Here is a 16029-nt window from a genome sequence, read left to right on the forward strand (position 1 = left end):
AAATTGAGTAAGTAATAATATATATCACATATGTATATACACATATTTATTTTGCTAATGAAAAAAAAGATCACCGAGTTAAAAACACTTCTTAAAAAGGAAAGAGGAAGGAAAAAATGAAACATTTTTCAAGTGAATATTCGATTTTGGTTTCGTTTCTCATAATCCCCACCACTATCTGGATGGCTTTTAGTAACCAGCTAGCTTTTCAGCTTCTTTTTTTTTTTTTTTCCGGCTTCAGAACATAAAAGTTGGTTTCCGGAGAAGCGAGACGCAGGAAGAGCCCTAGGGCGAACCAGAGCAACTGACTTGACGCCCGGCTGCAGCTCCAGGTGAGTCTGCTCTTAAACTTGACCTTACAAGCACACTTCGGTTAAATAACAATAAATCCCCCAGCGCAGACCCTACACTGGGGGAGGAGAGGAGCAGATGGAGGCGCGGGGCAGGTGGGTGGCGACCGGCCGGGCGCATTGTTCGGGCAGCTCGGGGTCTGCTTTTGGTTCCAGGCTGCTTCCGAGCTTATCGCCCGGATGCGCCGCTGCTCCTGGAGCATCTAAGCAGCGCTGCAGCAAAAAGCAGAAGAGCAGGTACGTCTTCTGAGGAAAGGAAGTTGAAGACCCAAACTCACCCTTACTCCCCAGCCCGCCCTGCGAACAGAGGCTATGGGTGCGGTCTCTTCTACCAGCCCCCTCTTGCCCTCCTCAGCCACATCCTGAGTGCACCCGTCTGGGCAATGGCCAAACAAAAACGATGGTCCTAGACATAGAGCCAATTTAAATCCTAAAAGGACCCGCGATTATTTTTGTCTTAACGTTTGATACTCCGAATACATACAGAACTGTTTTCTTTGGAATAATTCAATCTCACTCTTACCAAAAAAACCAAAAAACAAAAAACTGTTATTAATAACTGTAAGATCTAATCATGTTTGTTTATCATGCATTGTTTTTAATGAGCGGCACATACATTAACAGCCTCAGAATAACTTCTGGTACTTGCTGAAAATCCCCAGTGTGGGGTATGTTTGACTATCAAATAATTCTTTAAAGTCATCTTTAGAAACTTGTTGGTCATCTTCTGCCTTGTGTTAGCACTGTTCTTTTCTATTTGTTTTGTTTCTTTTTTAAGGCTTTTTGTTGTTTTATATTTATTTTTTAGGCCATGCCTTGCAGCACGTGGTGTGGGGGAGGGGGAATCTTAGTTCCTGGACCAGGGCTCTAACCCCTGTCTCTTGCATTAAAGCACGGAGTCTTAACATTTGGACTGCTGGGAAAGTCCTTCCAAGTGCTTCGTTTTGAAGGTAAAAGCTTGTTGGTTTTGGTCCCTCAGTATACTTTGAGTTAAAATACAAAATCTTTGTAGACTCATTGACTTACACAAAGCTTTATCAATATTTGGTCTCAGATATAAACTCTGCAATTTCTCTTGCTTATAGCTATTCACCTTAAAATGAAAGTTATTTTACAAGCCAAAGTGAATTTATTCAGGAATAGTAGAGTTATTGCAATTTGGGACAAGTGAGCTATTAAAAAAAAAAAAAAAAAGCCATAAGGAAGTCCAGCTAAGAAAAAGAACATTATAGAGAAAAGTAAGGGTCTGGGAAGGTTGGTTTGGAAAGAAAAGTCAGAGTTCAAGGGTGATGACCAGTTCTCATTGATTGAGTTGCTGGGGTAGTCAATTCTCGTAGGAGATGCAGTGTACACCTTTTCCTCTTGAGGGTTTGTCATTGGTAACTCTTTCCCTGTTAAAAATTTTTCCCTGGGGGTCTGTAATTGACAATTCTTCCATAACTGACCTCCAGTCTGTAGTTCTGCAACAAGCCCCCTTCTGGCTTGCTGACTCCATTTGAGTGAGTGAAGTTCATGTTTTTGGCGGGGGTGGAGGGTTGGAGACACAGAAACCCAGTTGGCTCAGAATCCGCTTGCCAGTGCAAGATATGCAGGAGACACCAGAGATGTGGGTTTGATCCCTGGGTCAGGATCCCTTGGAGGAGAAAATGGCAACAGGCTCCACTATTCTTGCCTGGAGCACACAGCACATACATGATGGGGGAGGGGACACAGGCCTTCAAGTGAGATCTTACTTCCCAGACCAGGGACAGAACCAGCACCCTCGTCTGTGAAAGCACAGAGTCCCAACTACTGTCAGGGAATTCTCCAGGTTTTCCTTTATTAATTTTGACATAACACAGCAGTAAAAGGTCATGTTTTACTCTCCCATTTCTGCTCCAAATCCACTATAGAAAAAGACAAGAAATCATACAGAACAAATCTGTTACATAAATAAATGTTTTTTCTCATAGAAACATTTTAGATCCCTTATAATTCTTGACAATTTCAGGTTACAGAGCTCACTGACATAGTATAACACACTGTCTATTTGAAATAGTACATGAATCAAGAAAAAACTTTTTTCATGCTTTAGAGCCTATATGTTACCAGCTGTAGTGTAGTGAATCAAGAATTGTTCCTTTACATACGAACTGCTAAGAAAAAGAAGGTTTTGGAGGTAAGTTCCTTTTTCAAGGCATCAACAGATAATAAGCACTGTGAACCTTCAAGTTTGAACCCTGGCAGCCCAACTCCAGAACCTGTACTTGGACATCCCAGGGCAGCTCTGAGCTCCTCCAGCCTGACTCTCCCCCCATCACTGTCCTCCCTCTCAGCTATTACCACTGGATCTCCCCAGCCTGCTCATCTTCCTCTTGGGCTGTGTCCTCCCACTTGCTTGCAACCAGGGAGGGAAGTGTCACAGCCAGTCCTCCAGTTTCATTCAGTAATTACTGTCCCTGTCTTCAGACATTCAGTTGTAAAGCAATACTTACATAGAATTTACTATGTACCAGGATAATTTTTGAAGTATTGTAAGTATCATGAAATCATGAGCTAGTTAATCCTCCAAATAACCCTAATGACAGATTGAGTTTTATGTCTCATGCTGCCATTTTACAGAAGAAAAAACTGAGGCACAAAGAAATTAATCTTCTCAGTCATCACACAGCCAGTAACATATGGAAACATGTGGATGTTGCTTAGTATTGTTTTTGAGAAAATAAAGGAACAGTCAAAGCCTTCTGACTTCTGTCTGTCTCCTAAGATCATGAAACATCTAATCATGGTGATGAAATCATTTAAAGTAGAGCCTGGCCCAGATGTGAGACCCTGGCATATCTAGCCAGACCTTATAACACCCTAGTTGCTTGCATCTCTTCTCTATCTGCTTAAATAACAAGAAATACCCTTTAATTTCAGGTAGTAACCGAATTATTAACATGTGCAACTGTGTTAGGTACCTTCAAGATCTGTGCTGTTTTAAGAGAGAGCAACATCTTTATCTCAACTTCTTTCTCTCACAAGCACTCTTCCTCCAGCCTGTTCTACTCCACTGATTGCTTCATCTGGTCACCAGTCACATTCATTTTTCCTTTGTTGGCAAGGTTTTCCCTGATTAAATTCCATGTAAATTCAAATCCCATTCCCTGCTCATTTCCTTCTGAGCATTTACCACCCTCTAATATCCACATATTTGGATGTTTTATTTTTTCACTTTCTATATTATTTGTCTCCTTTACTAGAATAGAGATCATGAAGCAAGAATTTGTATCTGTCTTGTTCACTGTTTGATGCTGAGCTTCTAGAACAGTGTCAGCACATGGAAGGTTCTCAATAAATATTTGTGCAATTAATGAGTGATCAAATCATTCTGGAACTCAAGAAATTATCTGTGGTCACTCCTCATCCCGCTCATGTCCCATCTGTCTCTACTTACCCCCAAAATGTTAGTGTTCTCAAAGCTCTATCATCAGTGCTTTGTGTTCTGAATCTGTTCACTGTATGCCTCATGTGGGCAAGGTTGCGTTAGGGTTCATTTAAGAAGCAGTAAGATAATATACATACTGTACCTATACAGGCCTTGGCATGCTAGGCTAAATTCTTACCTTTTTGAAACATACAAAGCAAAGAGAATTGATATCTAAGTTCCACAAGCAGAAGACTAATGTGCATATGACTTATGTAACCATGAGGGATGACCTCAGGACCCTGTAGGGGTTTTTTCACATTTTTAAAAATTGAAATATAATTTTTTTACAACGTTGTGTCCATTCCTGCTGTAGGAACATATGAATCAGCTATGTGTATACATAAATCCTCTCCCTCTTGAGCCTCCCTCCTGCCCCCCATCACACCCCTATGGGACCTTGTGTTCTGCTGAGTTGTTTCTCTGGGTTACAGCTTCCCATGGCATCTGGATCCACCATAATGGACCCCATCTGTCTGGTAAGAAACCAGAACAACCAGCTGACAGTAAATCCCAGAGCACTGAAGATTCTGGAGCAGATATCTCAGCCTGTGGTGGTGGTGGCCATCGCAGGGCTGTATCGGACCGGAAAGTCCTACCTGATGAACCGCCTGGCAGGACAGAACCATGGTGAGTGTTGTTCAAAACCCTTTACTTGGAAGCCGTGATAACACAATCTGCTGATCATCCTCTTCTAAGGTCATGTTAAGGAAGAGCCTAACTCCCTACTGAAGAAAACATCTAATTCTCACCACCGAATTTATAACTTCAAACCCATCCCTCCACAATGTTAACTCTTGTATTCAGTAATCAAAAATTCCCAGCCTCATCCAAACATCTACCTCATTCGTCCTGATCCTATCCTCTGCCCTCTGCTCAGGAGCTCATCTTCAACAATCATTCCCTTCCCTTCTCCTTCACCACGTTTGCCCTAAACCACAGGGTCATTTCAGGTAGCACACAAATGTTGTCCAACATGTTCTGTTTTTTGAAAAGAATAGAAGGAAGTACAGACAGATGAATCTCTGTAAAACCCATATCTCAATGGGGCTACCACCCATCTTTTTTTGCTTCAGTTAATTTGCTTATTTCCAAACTTTGGTAAATTATACCTTCTTTTTTCTCTTTTTCCTATTATTAACTATAACACATACAGAATGGTGCATAAAATATACATATATAAATACTGCAAAATTGATAAACATAATGTAATCATCTGTCTAATCACTACTCAGATCAAGAAATAATACTTCAACACCCAAAATCCCAAGTTATGCCCTCTCACACCTTCATTAGACTTCACCAGTGTTCTGATTTTCATGGGGTATTCTTTCACTCTTCCTTTTAGAAAATTAGTTCATATTATGTTTCTGTATTTGTAAAACATGAAGTGAAAGTGAAAGTCGCTCAGTCGTGTCCAACTCTTTGCAACCCCATGAACTGTACAGTCCATGGAATTCTCTAGGCCAGGATACTGGAGTGGGTAGCCTTTCCCTTCTCCAATGGACCTTCCCAACCCACGGATCAAACCCATGTCTCCCACATTGCAGGCGGATTCTTTACCAGCTAAGCCACACCCAGGTTGTAAAACATAGCTTGAACTTAATACAAGGGGAACTAAATTGTGCCAATTATTGGGGTCTTGCTTCTTTTGCTCAACAAGAAGTTAATAAGGTTCATCTAGTTTGTCATACTTGACTGTAATTTATTTTTGTTCAGTACTTTATAGTATGCTATTGACAAAGGATAGAAGAATTCACTCATTGTTAATGAACACTGTTATTATCTGTAGTTTACCTTTTATGGATGCTTCTGTTGTGAATATTGTTGTGTCTATCCTGGTGCACATGTACACTAGCTACCCTTGTGTGATAGACTCAGAAGTGTAACTGCTGAGTCATAGAGTCCATATATTTTCAGGCACTCAAGACAATATCAAACAGTTTTTGAAGTTTTCTGTGCAATTTTTGTGCTTATTAGCAGTAACTGGAATTCTCCACATCATTAAAAAAATCTGGTAAAAGACACTTTAACTTTGACTGATCTGGTGTCTATACAGTTGCATGTTATTCGCCTCACTACAAATAAGCATCTGTACCTTTGACATATTAATTTACTCTTTACATTTCCAATTTCATGAAATCTTTCTTTTTCTAAAGAGTTGCTTTCTTGGTTCTTATTGATTTTAGGAACAACCTGCCAATGTCTTGGCTATTGCTATCTAAGAAAACTACACACCATTTATTTCTTAATGCCTTCTTATGTGGTTCAGTGTCTCAGCATGATTAGGGAGTAGAACCTCAGCCAACTAAAATCTAAGAATCTTAGCTATTTCTCAGTGTCTCTCTCAGACTCTCTCTCTTATCTCTCTTACTCTATTTTCTTCCTTTCTTCCACTTCTTGCTTTGCAATCTCCCATTGGCCTCAAACAAAAACATTTTATATTTCCCTTTCTTTTAGAGAAACTCTTGACAACTAGTCAGGGGAGGACTGGTTTCTCTGTCAGGCTATATTACTTAGTATGTCATTTTTGAGTGATTAGAGATTTGAAAACTGTGAGAAAGGTTATCAGTCAAGCGTTTAAACAATCAAGGTGTTTCAACAACATTCTTTTTAGTCTATGTGAGACAACATCCGTTAATAAGGGGGTGAATGTCATCACTGATACAATGGATATGAACTTGGGCAAACTTCAGGAGTTGGTGAGGGACAGGGAAGCCTGGCTTGCTGCAGTCCATGATGTTGTGATGAGTCAGACTTGACTGAGCAACTGAACAACAAATTCTGTTACTAAGGCAATCATTCAGTTATGTTTTAAAGAACTTGAATTGTGACTCTACTACTCCAGCTGTATGACAAGAAGACAAAAACCAAAAATCAAACAAAATTGGTGCCCAGTCAAGGTCCACGAGCAGAACTAAGTCAGTACACTCTGCCCTTGTTGTGACTCCTTTGTCTGTCCTTTACCTCACATAACTGACAGTGATGACCCCCAGTTATACCTTGTTCTTTCTCCATGTGGGAAATGGGAGCTTGTGTTTCTTGGTATTAATCGGCAAGCAGTGTGAAGCCATCACGATGTAGAAGAGTGCAGATCATCTCAGGTGTTGTATCCTCTCTGAACAGAACACACAGGATATGATCATTGAACGGCCTGAGCCGTCCTGAACTATACTCCACTAGGGATATCATCATATCCATTTCTAGTCTCATTGAAGGGACCTTGGGCATCTGGTGGGCACTTAACATCTTGAACTATAGATAAAATGCACTGCCTGCAGCTTTTAGGCATATACCTCACATAATCTCCCTCTGGGCCTTCCTGGTGTCTCAGTGGTAAAGAATCTGCCTGCAATGCAGCAACCATGTGAGACTCAAGTTAGATAGCTGGGTAGGGAAGATGCCCTGGAGGAAAAAATGCAACCCACTCCAATATTCTTGCCTGGGAAATCCCATGGACAGAGGAGCCTGGTGGGCTACAGCCCAAGCACACACACAATCTCCCTCAGTTGTTTTAAGACTCTAGAAAGAAGGGCAAACAATTCTCATGGGTTTTTTCTGATTCACTGCTGTAATATCAGCAACTTTGAGTCAATGAACGAAGAATTCATCATTTCTTGAAGAGGAGAACAGAAATGAGGAAAATACAGGGAGGAAGGGAAGGAAAAATAAATCTATTAAGAGGTGTATCAGTCCAGGTCCTGGAAGGACACACGGAAGTCACTTAAGGGGTAAATCAAGATGTTTAATGAAGAAATAATCACAAAGGAACAAGCAGAACAAAAGGAATCAATGATGGATGCAGAAGAAGTCAGAGGGTGGCAGGAACAATGGCCATGTAGCCTTTATATCTTCTGTAGTGTGAAGAAGCAAGCAATGAATGGATTTCAGAATGTGACAAAGACCAGAGCTACTGGATGGAGCTAAACAAAAGGAGATGTGGTCAAGGTAGAGGAAGAGAGGCCCCGGGACAACGTGGCTCACGAGGGTGGAAGCCAGGGGAACAGGAGGCTTACTCCTGATCTCCTGCTGGTACTGCTGGGACTCCATCAGAAAGTAGGGAATATGGGAACTCTTCAGTATCAGATAACTAGAAAGGTTAATAGAGTTTACGTTGACCTCTTAATGTGACACAGTATGAGCCATTAATGTTAGAAGGTGAATAAGGGACATTAAATATTTCTTGGGAAGGTCCTGAGTATGTGTAGCACTTGTCCTTGCTGAAATGGAAACACCTGTCCCAACCCAGGCACTCACATTCCAATCATTTTACCAAAGCAATCCCTGGGTAGCCTGCACTCTCTGCTCTTCCACTGTGTTGCTTAATCCTCTTTTTTTGTGCAGGTTTCCATCTGGGCTCCACAGTGCAGTCTGAAACCAAGGGAATCTGGATGTGGTGTGTGCCCCACCCCTCCAAGGAGAACCACACTTTGGTCCTTCTGGACACCGAGGGTCTGGGTGATATGGAGAAGGTAAGGCAGGGAATCTTCTTTATTCCTTACTCTACTTACATTTCAATTTCCCACCTCAGTTCAATTTTTATGACATGTCCCAATCAAATTATGCCAATCAAACTATGAATAATGAGGCTAAAAAACCTTTCCTTGAATTTATTCTATAATAAGTTCAATAGTTTGGTTATTATAGATCAGTTCAGTTCAGTTCAGTTCAGTCGCTCAGTCGTGTCTGACTCTTTGCGACCCCATGAATGACAGCATGCCAGGCCTCCCTGTCCATCACCAACCCCCAGAGTTTACTCAAACTCATGAACATCGAGTCGGTGATGCCATCCAACCATCTCATCCTCTGTCGTCCCCTTCTCCTCCTGACCCCAATCCCTCCCAGCATCAGGGTCTTTTCCAGTGAGGCAACTCTTCTTATGAGGTGGCCAAAGTACTGGAGTTTCAGCTTCAGCATCAGTCCGTCCAGTGAACACCCAGGACTGATCTCCTTTAGGATGGACTGGTTGGATCTCCTTGCTGTCCAAAGGACTCTCAAGAGTCTTCTCCAACACCACAGTTCAAAAGCATCAATTTTTTGGTGCTCAGATTTCTTCACAGTCCAACTCTCACATCCACACATGACCACTGGAAAAACCATAGCCTTGACCAGACGGACCTTTGTTGGCAAAGTAATGTCTCTGGTTTTTAATATGCTGTCTAGGTTGGTCATAACTTTCCTTCCAAGGAGTAAGCGTCTTTTAATTTCATGGCTGCAGTCACCATCTGCAGTGATTTTGGAGCCCCAAAAAATAAAGGCTGACACTGTTTCCACTGTTTCCCCATCTATTTCCCATGAGGTGATGGGACCAGATGCCACCATCTTAGTTTTCTGAATGTTGAGCTTTAAGCCAACTTTTTCACTCTCCTCTTTCACTTTCATCAAGAAGCTTTTCAGTTCCTCTTCACTCTCTGCCATAAGGGTGGTGTCATCTGCATATCTGAGGTTATTGATATTTCTCCCAGAAATTTAGATTCCAGCTTGTACTTCTTCCAGCCCAGCATTTCTCATGATGTACTCTGCATACAAGTTAAACAAGCAGGGTGACAATATACAGCCTTGACATACTCCTTTTCCTATTTGGAACCAGTCTGTTGTTCCATGTCCAGTTCTAACTGTTGCTTCCTGACCTGCATACAGGTTTCTCAAGAGGCAGGTCAGGTGGTCTGGTATTCCCATCTCTTTCAGAATTTTCCACAGTTTATTGTGATCCACACGGTCGAAGACTTTGGTGTAGTCAATAAAGCAGAAATAGATGTTTTTCTGGAACTCTTGTTTTTTTGATGATCCAGCGGATATTGGCAATTTGATCTCTGGTTCCTCTGCCTTTTCTAAAACCAGCTTGAACATCTGGAAGTTCTCAGTTCATGTATTGCTGAAGCCTGGCTTGGAGAATTTTGAGCATTACTTTACTAGCGTGTGAGATGAGTGCAATTGTGCAGGAGTTTGAGCATTCTTTGGGATTGCCTTTCTTAGGGATTGGAATGAAAACTGACCTTTTCCAGTCCTGTGGCCACTGCTCAGTTTTCCAAATTTGCTGGCATATGGAGTGTAGCACTTTCACAGCATCATCTTTAAGGATTTGAAATAGCTCAACTGGAATTCCATCACATCCATTAGTTTTGTTCATAGTGATGCTTCCTAAGGCCCACCTGATTTCACATTCCAGGATGTCTGGCTCTAGGTGAGTGATCACACCATTGTGATTATCTGGGTTATGAAGATCTTTCTTGTACAGTTCTTCTGTGTATTCTTGCCACCTCTTCTTAATATCTTCTGCTTCTGTTAGGTCCATAGCATTTCTGTCCTTTATCGAACCCATCTTTGCCTGAAATGTTCCCTTGGTATCTCTAATTTTCTTGAAGAGACCTCTAGTCTTTCCCATTCTGTTGTTTTCCTCTATTTCTTTGCATTGATGGCTGAGGAAGGCTGTCTTATCTCTCCTTGCTATTCTTTGGAACTCTGCATTCACATGGGAATATCTTTCCTTTTCTCCTTTGCTTTTCACTTCTCTTTTCGCAGCTATTTGTAAGGCCTCCTCAGACAACCATCTTGCCTTTTTGCATTTCTTTTCCATGGGGATGGTCTTGATCCCTGTCTCCTGTACAATGTCACGAACCTCCATCCATAATTCATCAGGCTCTCTGTCTATCAGATCTAGTCCCTTAAATTTAATTCTCACTTCCACTGTATAGTCATAAGGGATTTGATTTAGGTTATACCTGAATGGTCTAGTGGTTTTCCCCACTTTCTTCAGTTTAAGTCTGAATTTGGCAATAAGGAGTTCATTATCTGAGCCACAGTCAGCTCCTGGTCTTGTTTTTGCTGACTGTATAGAGCTTCTCCATCTTTGGCTGCAAAGAATATAATCAATCTGATTTTGGTGTTGACCATCTGGTGATATCCATGTGTAGAGTCTTCTCTTCTGTTGTTGGAAGAGGGTGTTTGCTATGACCAGTGCGTTCTCTTGGCAAAACTCTATTAGCCTTTGTCCTGCTTCATTCCATACTCCAAGGCCAAATTTGCCTGTTATTCCAGGTGTTTCTTGACTTCCTATTTTTGCATCCCAGTCCCCTATAATGAAAAGGACATCTTTTTTGGGTGTTAGTTGTAAAAGGTCTTATAGGTCTTCATAGAACCGTTCAACTTCAGCTTCTTCAGTGTTACTAGTTAGGGCATAGGCTTGGATCTGGACCTAACATTCCAGGTTCCTATGCAATATTGATCTTTACAGCCTCAGACCTTGCTTCTATCACCAGTCCCATCTACAACTGGGTACTGTTTTTGCTTTGGCTCCATCCCTTCATTCTTTCTGGATTTATTTCTCCATTGATCTCCAGTAGCATGTTGGGCACCTACCGACCTGGGGAGTTCTTCTTTCAGTATCCTATCATTTTGCCTTCTCATACTGTTCATGGGGTTCTCAAGGCAAGAATACTGAAGTGGTTTGCCATTCCCTTCTCCAGTGGACCACATTCTGTCAGATCTCTCCACCATGCCCCGATCATCTTGGGTGGCTCCACACGGCATGGCTTAGTTTCATTGAGTTAGACAAGACTGTGGTCCTGTGATCAGATTGGCTAGTTTTCTGTGATTATGCTTTTGGTGTGTCTGCCCTCTGATGCCGTCTAGCAACACCTACTGTCTTGCTTGGGTTTCTCTTACCTTGGACATGGGGTATCTCTTCACAGCTTCTCCAGCAAACCGCAGCTGCTGCTCCTTACCTTGGCAGAGGGGTATCTTCTCACGGCCGCCCCTCCTGACCTTGAATGTGGAGTAGCTACTCTCAGCCCTCCTGCATTATTATAGATAGATCTTCTTATTTTCAGCACTGAGACAAAAAATGTGCTGTGCTGTTGCTTAGTTGCTCAGTTGTATAGAAGGAACATACCTCAACATAATAAAAGCTATATATGACAAACCCACAGCAAACATTATGCTCAATGGTGAAAAATTGAAAGCATTTCCCCTAAAATCAGGAAGAAGACAAGGGTGCCCACTCTCACCACTACTATTCAACATAGTTTTGGAAGTTTTGGCCACAGCAATCAGAGCAGAAAAACAAATAAAAGGATCCAGATAGGAAAAGAAGAAATGAAACTCTGACTGCTTGCAGATGGCATGATCCTCTACATAGAAAACCCTAAGACTATACCAGAAAATTACTAGAGCTAATCAATGAATATAGTAAAGTTGCAGGATATAAAATTAACACACAGTTATTCTTTGCAACCACATGGACTATAGCCCATCAGGCTCCTCTGTCCATGGGGATTCTCCAGGCAAGAATACTGGAGTGGGTTGCCATGCCCTCCTCCACGGGAGAGGAAAGATATAAGTTAATAAATATTTATTGGGCATCTGAATCCCAGGGCTTTGTGTTAAATGCAACAGGTATCACAGTGATGGAGCTAAAGGCCCAGAGCTCAGTTGGGGAGGTAAGAAATATGCAGTGTTATCAGCACATGGAACCATGTTTACACAAAGTGATAACCTATATCAGTTGTTAGTTTGGGAAATCTGGTGAAAGCTAGACTGATAGAAGTCTGGCTATGGTCAGAAGACTATAACCAGTCTTCCACCAGTTATAGTGGTGGAAGACTATAGTTATAGTCCAGTGGAAGCTATAACTCATGGGAACAATGGGCTCTACTAATTGAGAGCTGTGGAGTTGATGGGGTTGTAAGTAGAAACCATGAAATAGAGTTTCTCTGAATAAAAATCTAATTTAATAAAAAATATTTAATAAAATAACATTTTTTTAAAATTAATAAAATTTAAAGGTCTATTTAACAAAAATCTATTTTATATATATTTTTAAAGTCTCCAGAAAATCTCCTTCTATACAAGGAACATTTTATTCCAAGGCTCTGGGCATTGTCAGTGAACTCTTAACTGAAAAGCTTTGTAAATGGGATAATTTTAGATACTTTGACTTTCTAGTGTTAAGCTACAACCAGTTTTTTCTCCTTATTTGTAATAATCTGCATCTAAATTAAATGTAGGAGCTTTGAATCTTGGGTTTCATCACTGCAGAAAAGAGTTGGGACATGAATTCATGAATTCTGAATTAGAAATCAAAATTTAACTTATTCAGTAATCACATTAGTGTCAACCCAAGATGGTCTATGATTCGTAATAGATTGTAGTTTTAATAACCTGTGTCTTTTATCTAACCTCACTTGCCATAAGCCAAAGCACAGCAAACTGCACACTGATAGCAGCAGAACCACTTGCTGGTCTCACTATCTGTAATGTATCTGGGTGAAAAAATTGAAAGTGTTAGCCACTCAGTCGTGTCCAACTCTTTGTAACCCCTAGACTGTAGCCAGCCAGTCTCCCCTGTCCATGGAATTCTCCAGGCAGGAATACTGGAGTGGGTAGCCATTCCCTTTTCCAGGGGATCTTCTGGACCCAGGGATCGAACCCAGGTCTCCTGTATTGCAGGCAGATTCTTTACTGTCTGAGCCACCAGGGAAGCCCAAGAAGTCCGTATAAATCAGTTCCAAAGTCACTCATGACTTGTTCTGAATATCATTTTCCACCTCATCTACTACCACACGGGTAACATCACTTCAGCCAAATAAAATAACCTGGTAATACCTCTATATAACCACAGTTTCTGGCAATCATGATCAGATTCTGTGGGCCCTTCCACTTGCATGGTCCGTGAAGTGACTGAAGTGAAAGCCCTCAGTCGTCCAACTCTTTGCGACCCCATGAACTATAGAGTCCATGGAATTCTCCAGGCCAGCATACTGGAATGCGTAGCCTTTCCCTTCTCCAGGGGATCTTCAAACCCAGGGATCAAACCCAGGTCTCCTGCACTCCAGGCAGATTCTTTACTATCCCACATTGCAGGCAAATTCTTCACCAACTGAGCTATCAGGGAAGCCCTAGAGCTTCACAAATCTACTTTCTGTCAATTCTTTAATGCCCAGTTCTTTTCAGCTTAATGTCATCACATCACTGTAAGACACGATCACTCTTGGCTTTGAATGCACAGAGTATTTTTTTTTTCTGTCTTTGTGGTATTACTCCTTTGTCTATTACAGTAACACATTTGGTTCCACACTGAGTTATCATCTTGGATAAATATGTATGTTCCCATATGTATCTGACCCTCCAGAAAGCCGTCTCTCTAGGGTAGGGATTATTATGTGGAACTTTATATTCAAGTAAGTCAATGAGTATCTCCTGTTATCTAGATGAACAGTTAGTAGTTGAATTTAATTGATTAGTATTTCTATTCCTAATATACATCATGATCTAGAAAATGTTGCAAAAGGAATCATTGTCCACTTTCTACTGGCAGACTTATGTTCCAGGTGCTGTAGTAAACATTCAAACATATATCAGATGTCATTCATTTCTGTTAATAGCTAATCACACAAAAGAGCTTAGATGGGTCAATATCAACACCAGAAAAATTTGCATTTAGTCCATGGTGTCACAAAGAGTCAGACACGACTGAGTGACTGAACTGAACTGAGCTGAAAATTTATGTTGCTTGCCTTACTATCGAGTTACGTACTGCTGTTACAGCAAATGAACAATGAATGAGAGCATGAGGAGCAGCATCCTCACCCTGTAATGTACTTTCTAGGGGGACTCCAAAAATGACTCGTGGATCTTTGCCCTGGCCGTGCTCCTGAGCAGCACCTTTATCTACAACAGCATGAGCACCATCAACCACCAGGCTCTGGAGCAGCTGCAGTATCCTTCCAGAGCTGAACTAGCACTTTTAATTGAGTTTATGGGAATAGCAACTGACACCGTTTCTCCTTTTCCACGACGCCATTCTGTTGACTGATGAGATGGTAAAATGGGGCAAAAGGGAATAGTTGTAAAACTTGTTTTGGGGTAGGAGCTGGAAATTTTGTTGGAGAGTGCTTCTTTTTCCTTAGCTAAGATCCCAGCTATGTGACTGAATTAACGGAGCTGATCAGAATCAAATCATCTCCCATCTCCGATGATGTAGAGGACTCAGTCGAGTTTGTGAGATTCTTTCCAGACTTTGTCTGGGCTGTGCGGGATTTCATGCTGGAGCTGGAGTTAAATGGAAACCCCATCACTGAAGACGAGTACCTGGAGAATGCCTTGAAGTTGATTCCAGGTATCAGAGCAGGGGCAAGGTGGTAGAAAGCTCAGTAGGAAATGGGATCAAGAGCCCTGACATTCAGCACTTGATGTCAATCTTAATTTGGGGTTGGAATGAGGCCATGCTAATGGTTCCTGGTGAATGACTGGTGGGTGGCTTCAGTCATTGTTACTGGAAAAACTTCAGAGACCAGAGCATAAGCTCACTGAAGACATTTAGAATCTAGTATTAAACAAACGATTTTAGAAAAATCATGAAGAAAAAGTCTCACATACTGTATTACATATTAAGTGCTTCTTCTTTCCTCTTTTAGAAAAATAATGCATCAAATTGAAATTGGTAGAATTAGAAATCATAAGGTAAATAAAAGGATTAATTTGTGAAATATTGATACACTTCACAGAGTGTTTTTTATTACCCATATAGATATATTCTTAATAGATAAGCTATTTATACTCTAATTCATTCAAAAGAAAAGCATTGCTACATCCTTTCAGTGAGACTATCAGATCTTCAAATGGTTTCTCATAACATCATACTCTTCATTCTAGAGCCTTACACCATAGGTACGTGCATGCTCGTGTGCTCAATTGCTCAGTCATGTTTGACTCTTTTCAACTCAGTGGACTGTAGCCCGCCAGGCTCCTCTGTCCTTGAGATTTTCCGGGCAAGAATACTGGAGTGGGTTGCCATTTCCTCCTCTGGGGATCTCCCCTACCCAGGGATTGAACTCACATCTCCTTTGTCTCCTGCATTGGCGGGTGGATTCTTTACGACTGAGCCACCTATAACCTCTCTTACGTGGTATATGTCATATTCATATGCTAGTTGGTTACTCAGATTATGTTTAGCAGAGAGAATAACAGGTGGTACCTAGAAGTAATATTGATTTTTTTTGTTTAATCATATATTTACACTTCCAATAAATACTTATTGAACTGATGGTATATGCCCCAAATCTCTCCATATGATACTGTCACATACAATAGAAAGTGTTGCAGAGGACTGATAGAGTGTCCTCATTTCCTTTAGGCCAATCTAACCATGAGATTATGTATGCTACAGTAATCTCAAAACATATTTATAGAATGTGCATTTTTACTCGATTTTATAAAGCTTTTCTTTCCTGT

General features: G+C 41.2%; 1 protein-coding gene across 3 annotated transcripts in view; it reads left to right on the forward strand.

Moving 5' to 3' along the window:
* The first annotated feature begins 241 nt into the window (after positions 1 to 241).
* LOC122676930 (guanylate-binding protein 6-like) overlaps positions 242 to 16029 on the forward strand; it is a 33193-nt gene continuing 17405 nt past the window's right edge. The window contains exons 1-6 of one of the 3 annotated variants that reach the window (XM_043876531.1): positions 299 to 332; positions 1243 to 1300; positions 4233 to 4428; positions 8143 to 8270; positions 14405 to 14514; positions 14718 to 14914. In XM_043876531.1, the coding sequence (XP_043732466.1) occupies positions 4239 to 4428; positions 8143 to 8270; positions 14405 to 14514; positions 14718 to 14914 (625 nt within the window). In that variant the 5' untranslated portion in view covers positions 299 to 332; positions 1243 to 1300; positions 4233 to 4238. Of the gene's footprint in view, positions 333 to 448; positions 588 to 1242; positions 1301 to 4232; positions 4429 to 8142; positions 8271 to 14404; positions 14515 to 14717; positions 14915 to 16029 lie in introns of those variants that run through there. The other 2 variants (XM_043876532.1, XR_006335668.1) reach the window with 2 other exon arrangements.

Source organism: Cervus elaphus, chromosome 20 (assembly GCF_910594005.1).
Source record: "Cervus elaphus chromosome 20, mCerEla1.1, whole genome shotgun sequence".
In the NCBI taxonomy this organism is placed as follows: Eukaryota; Metazoa; Chordata; class Mammalia; order Artiodactyla; family Cervidae; genus Cervus; species Cervus elaphus.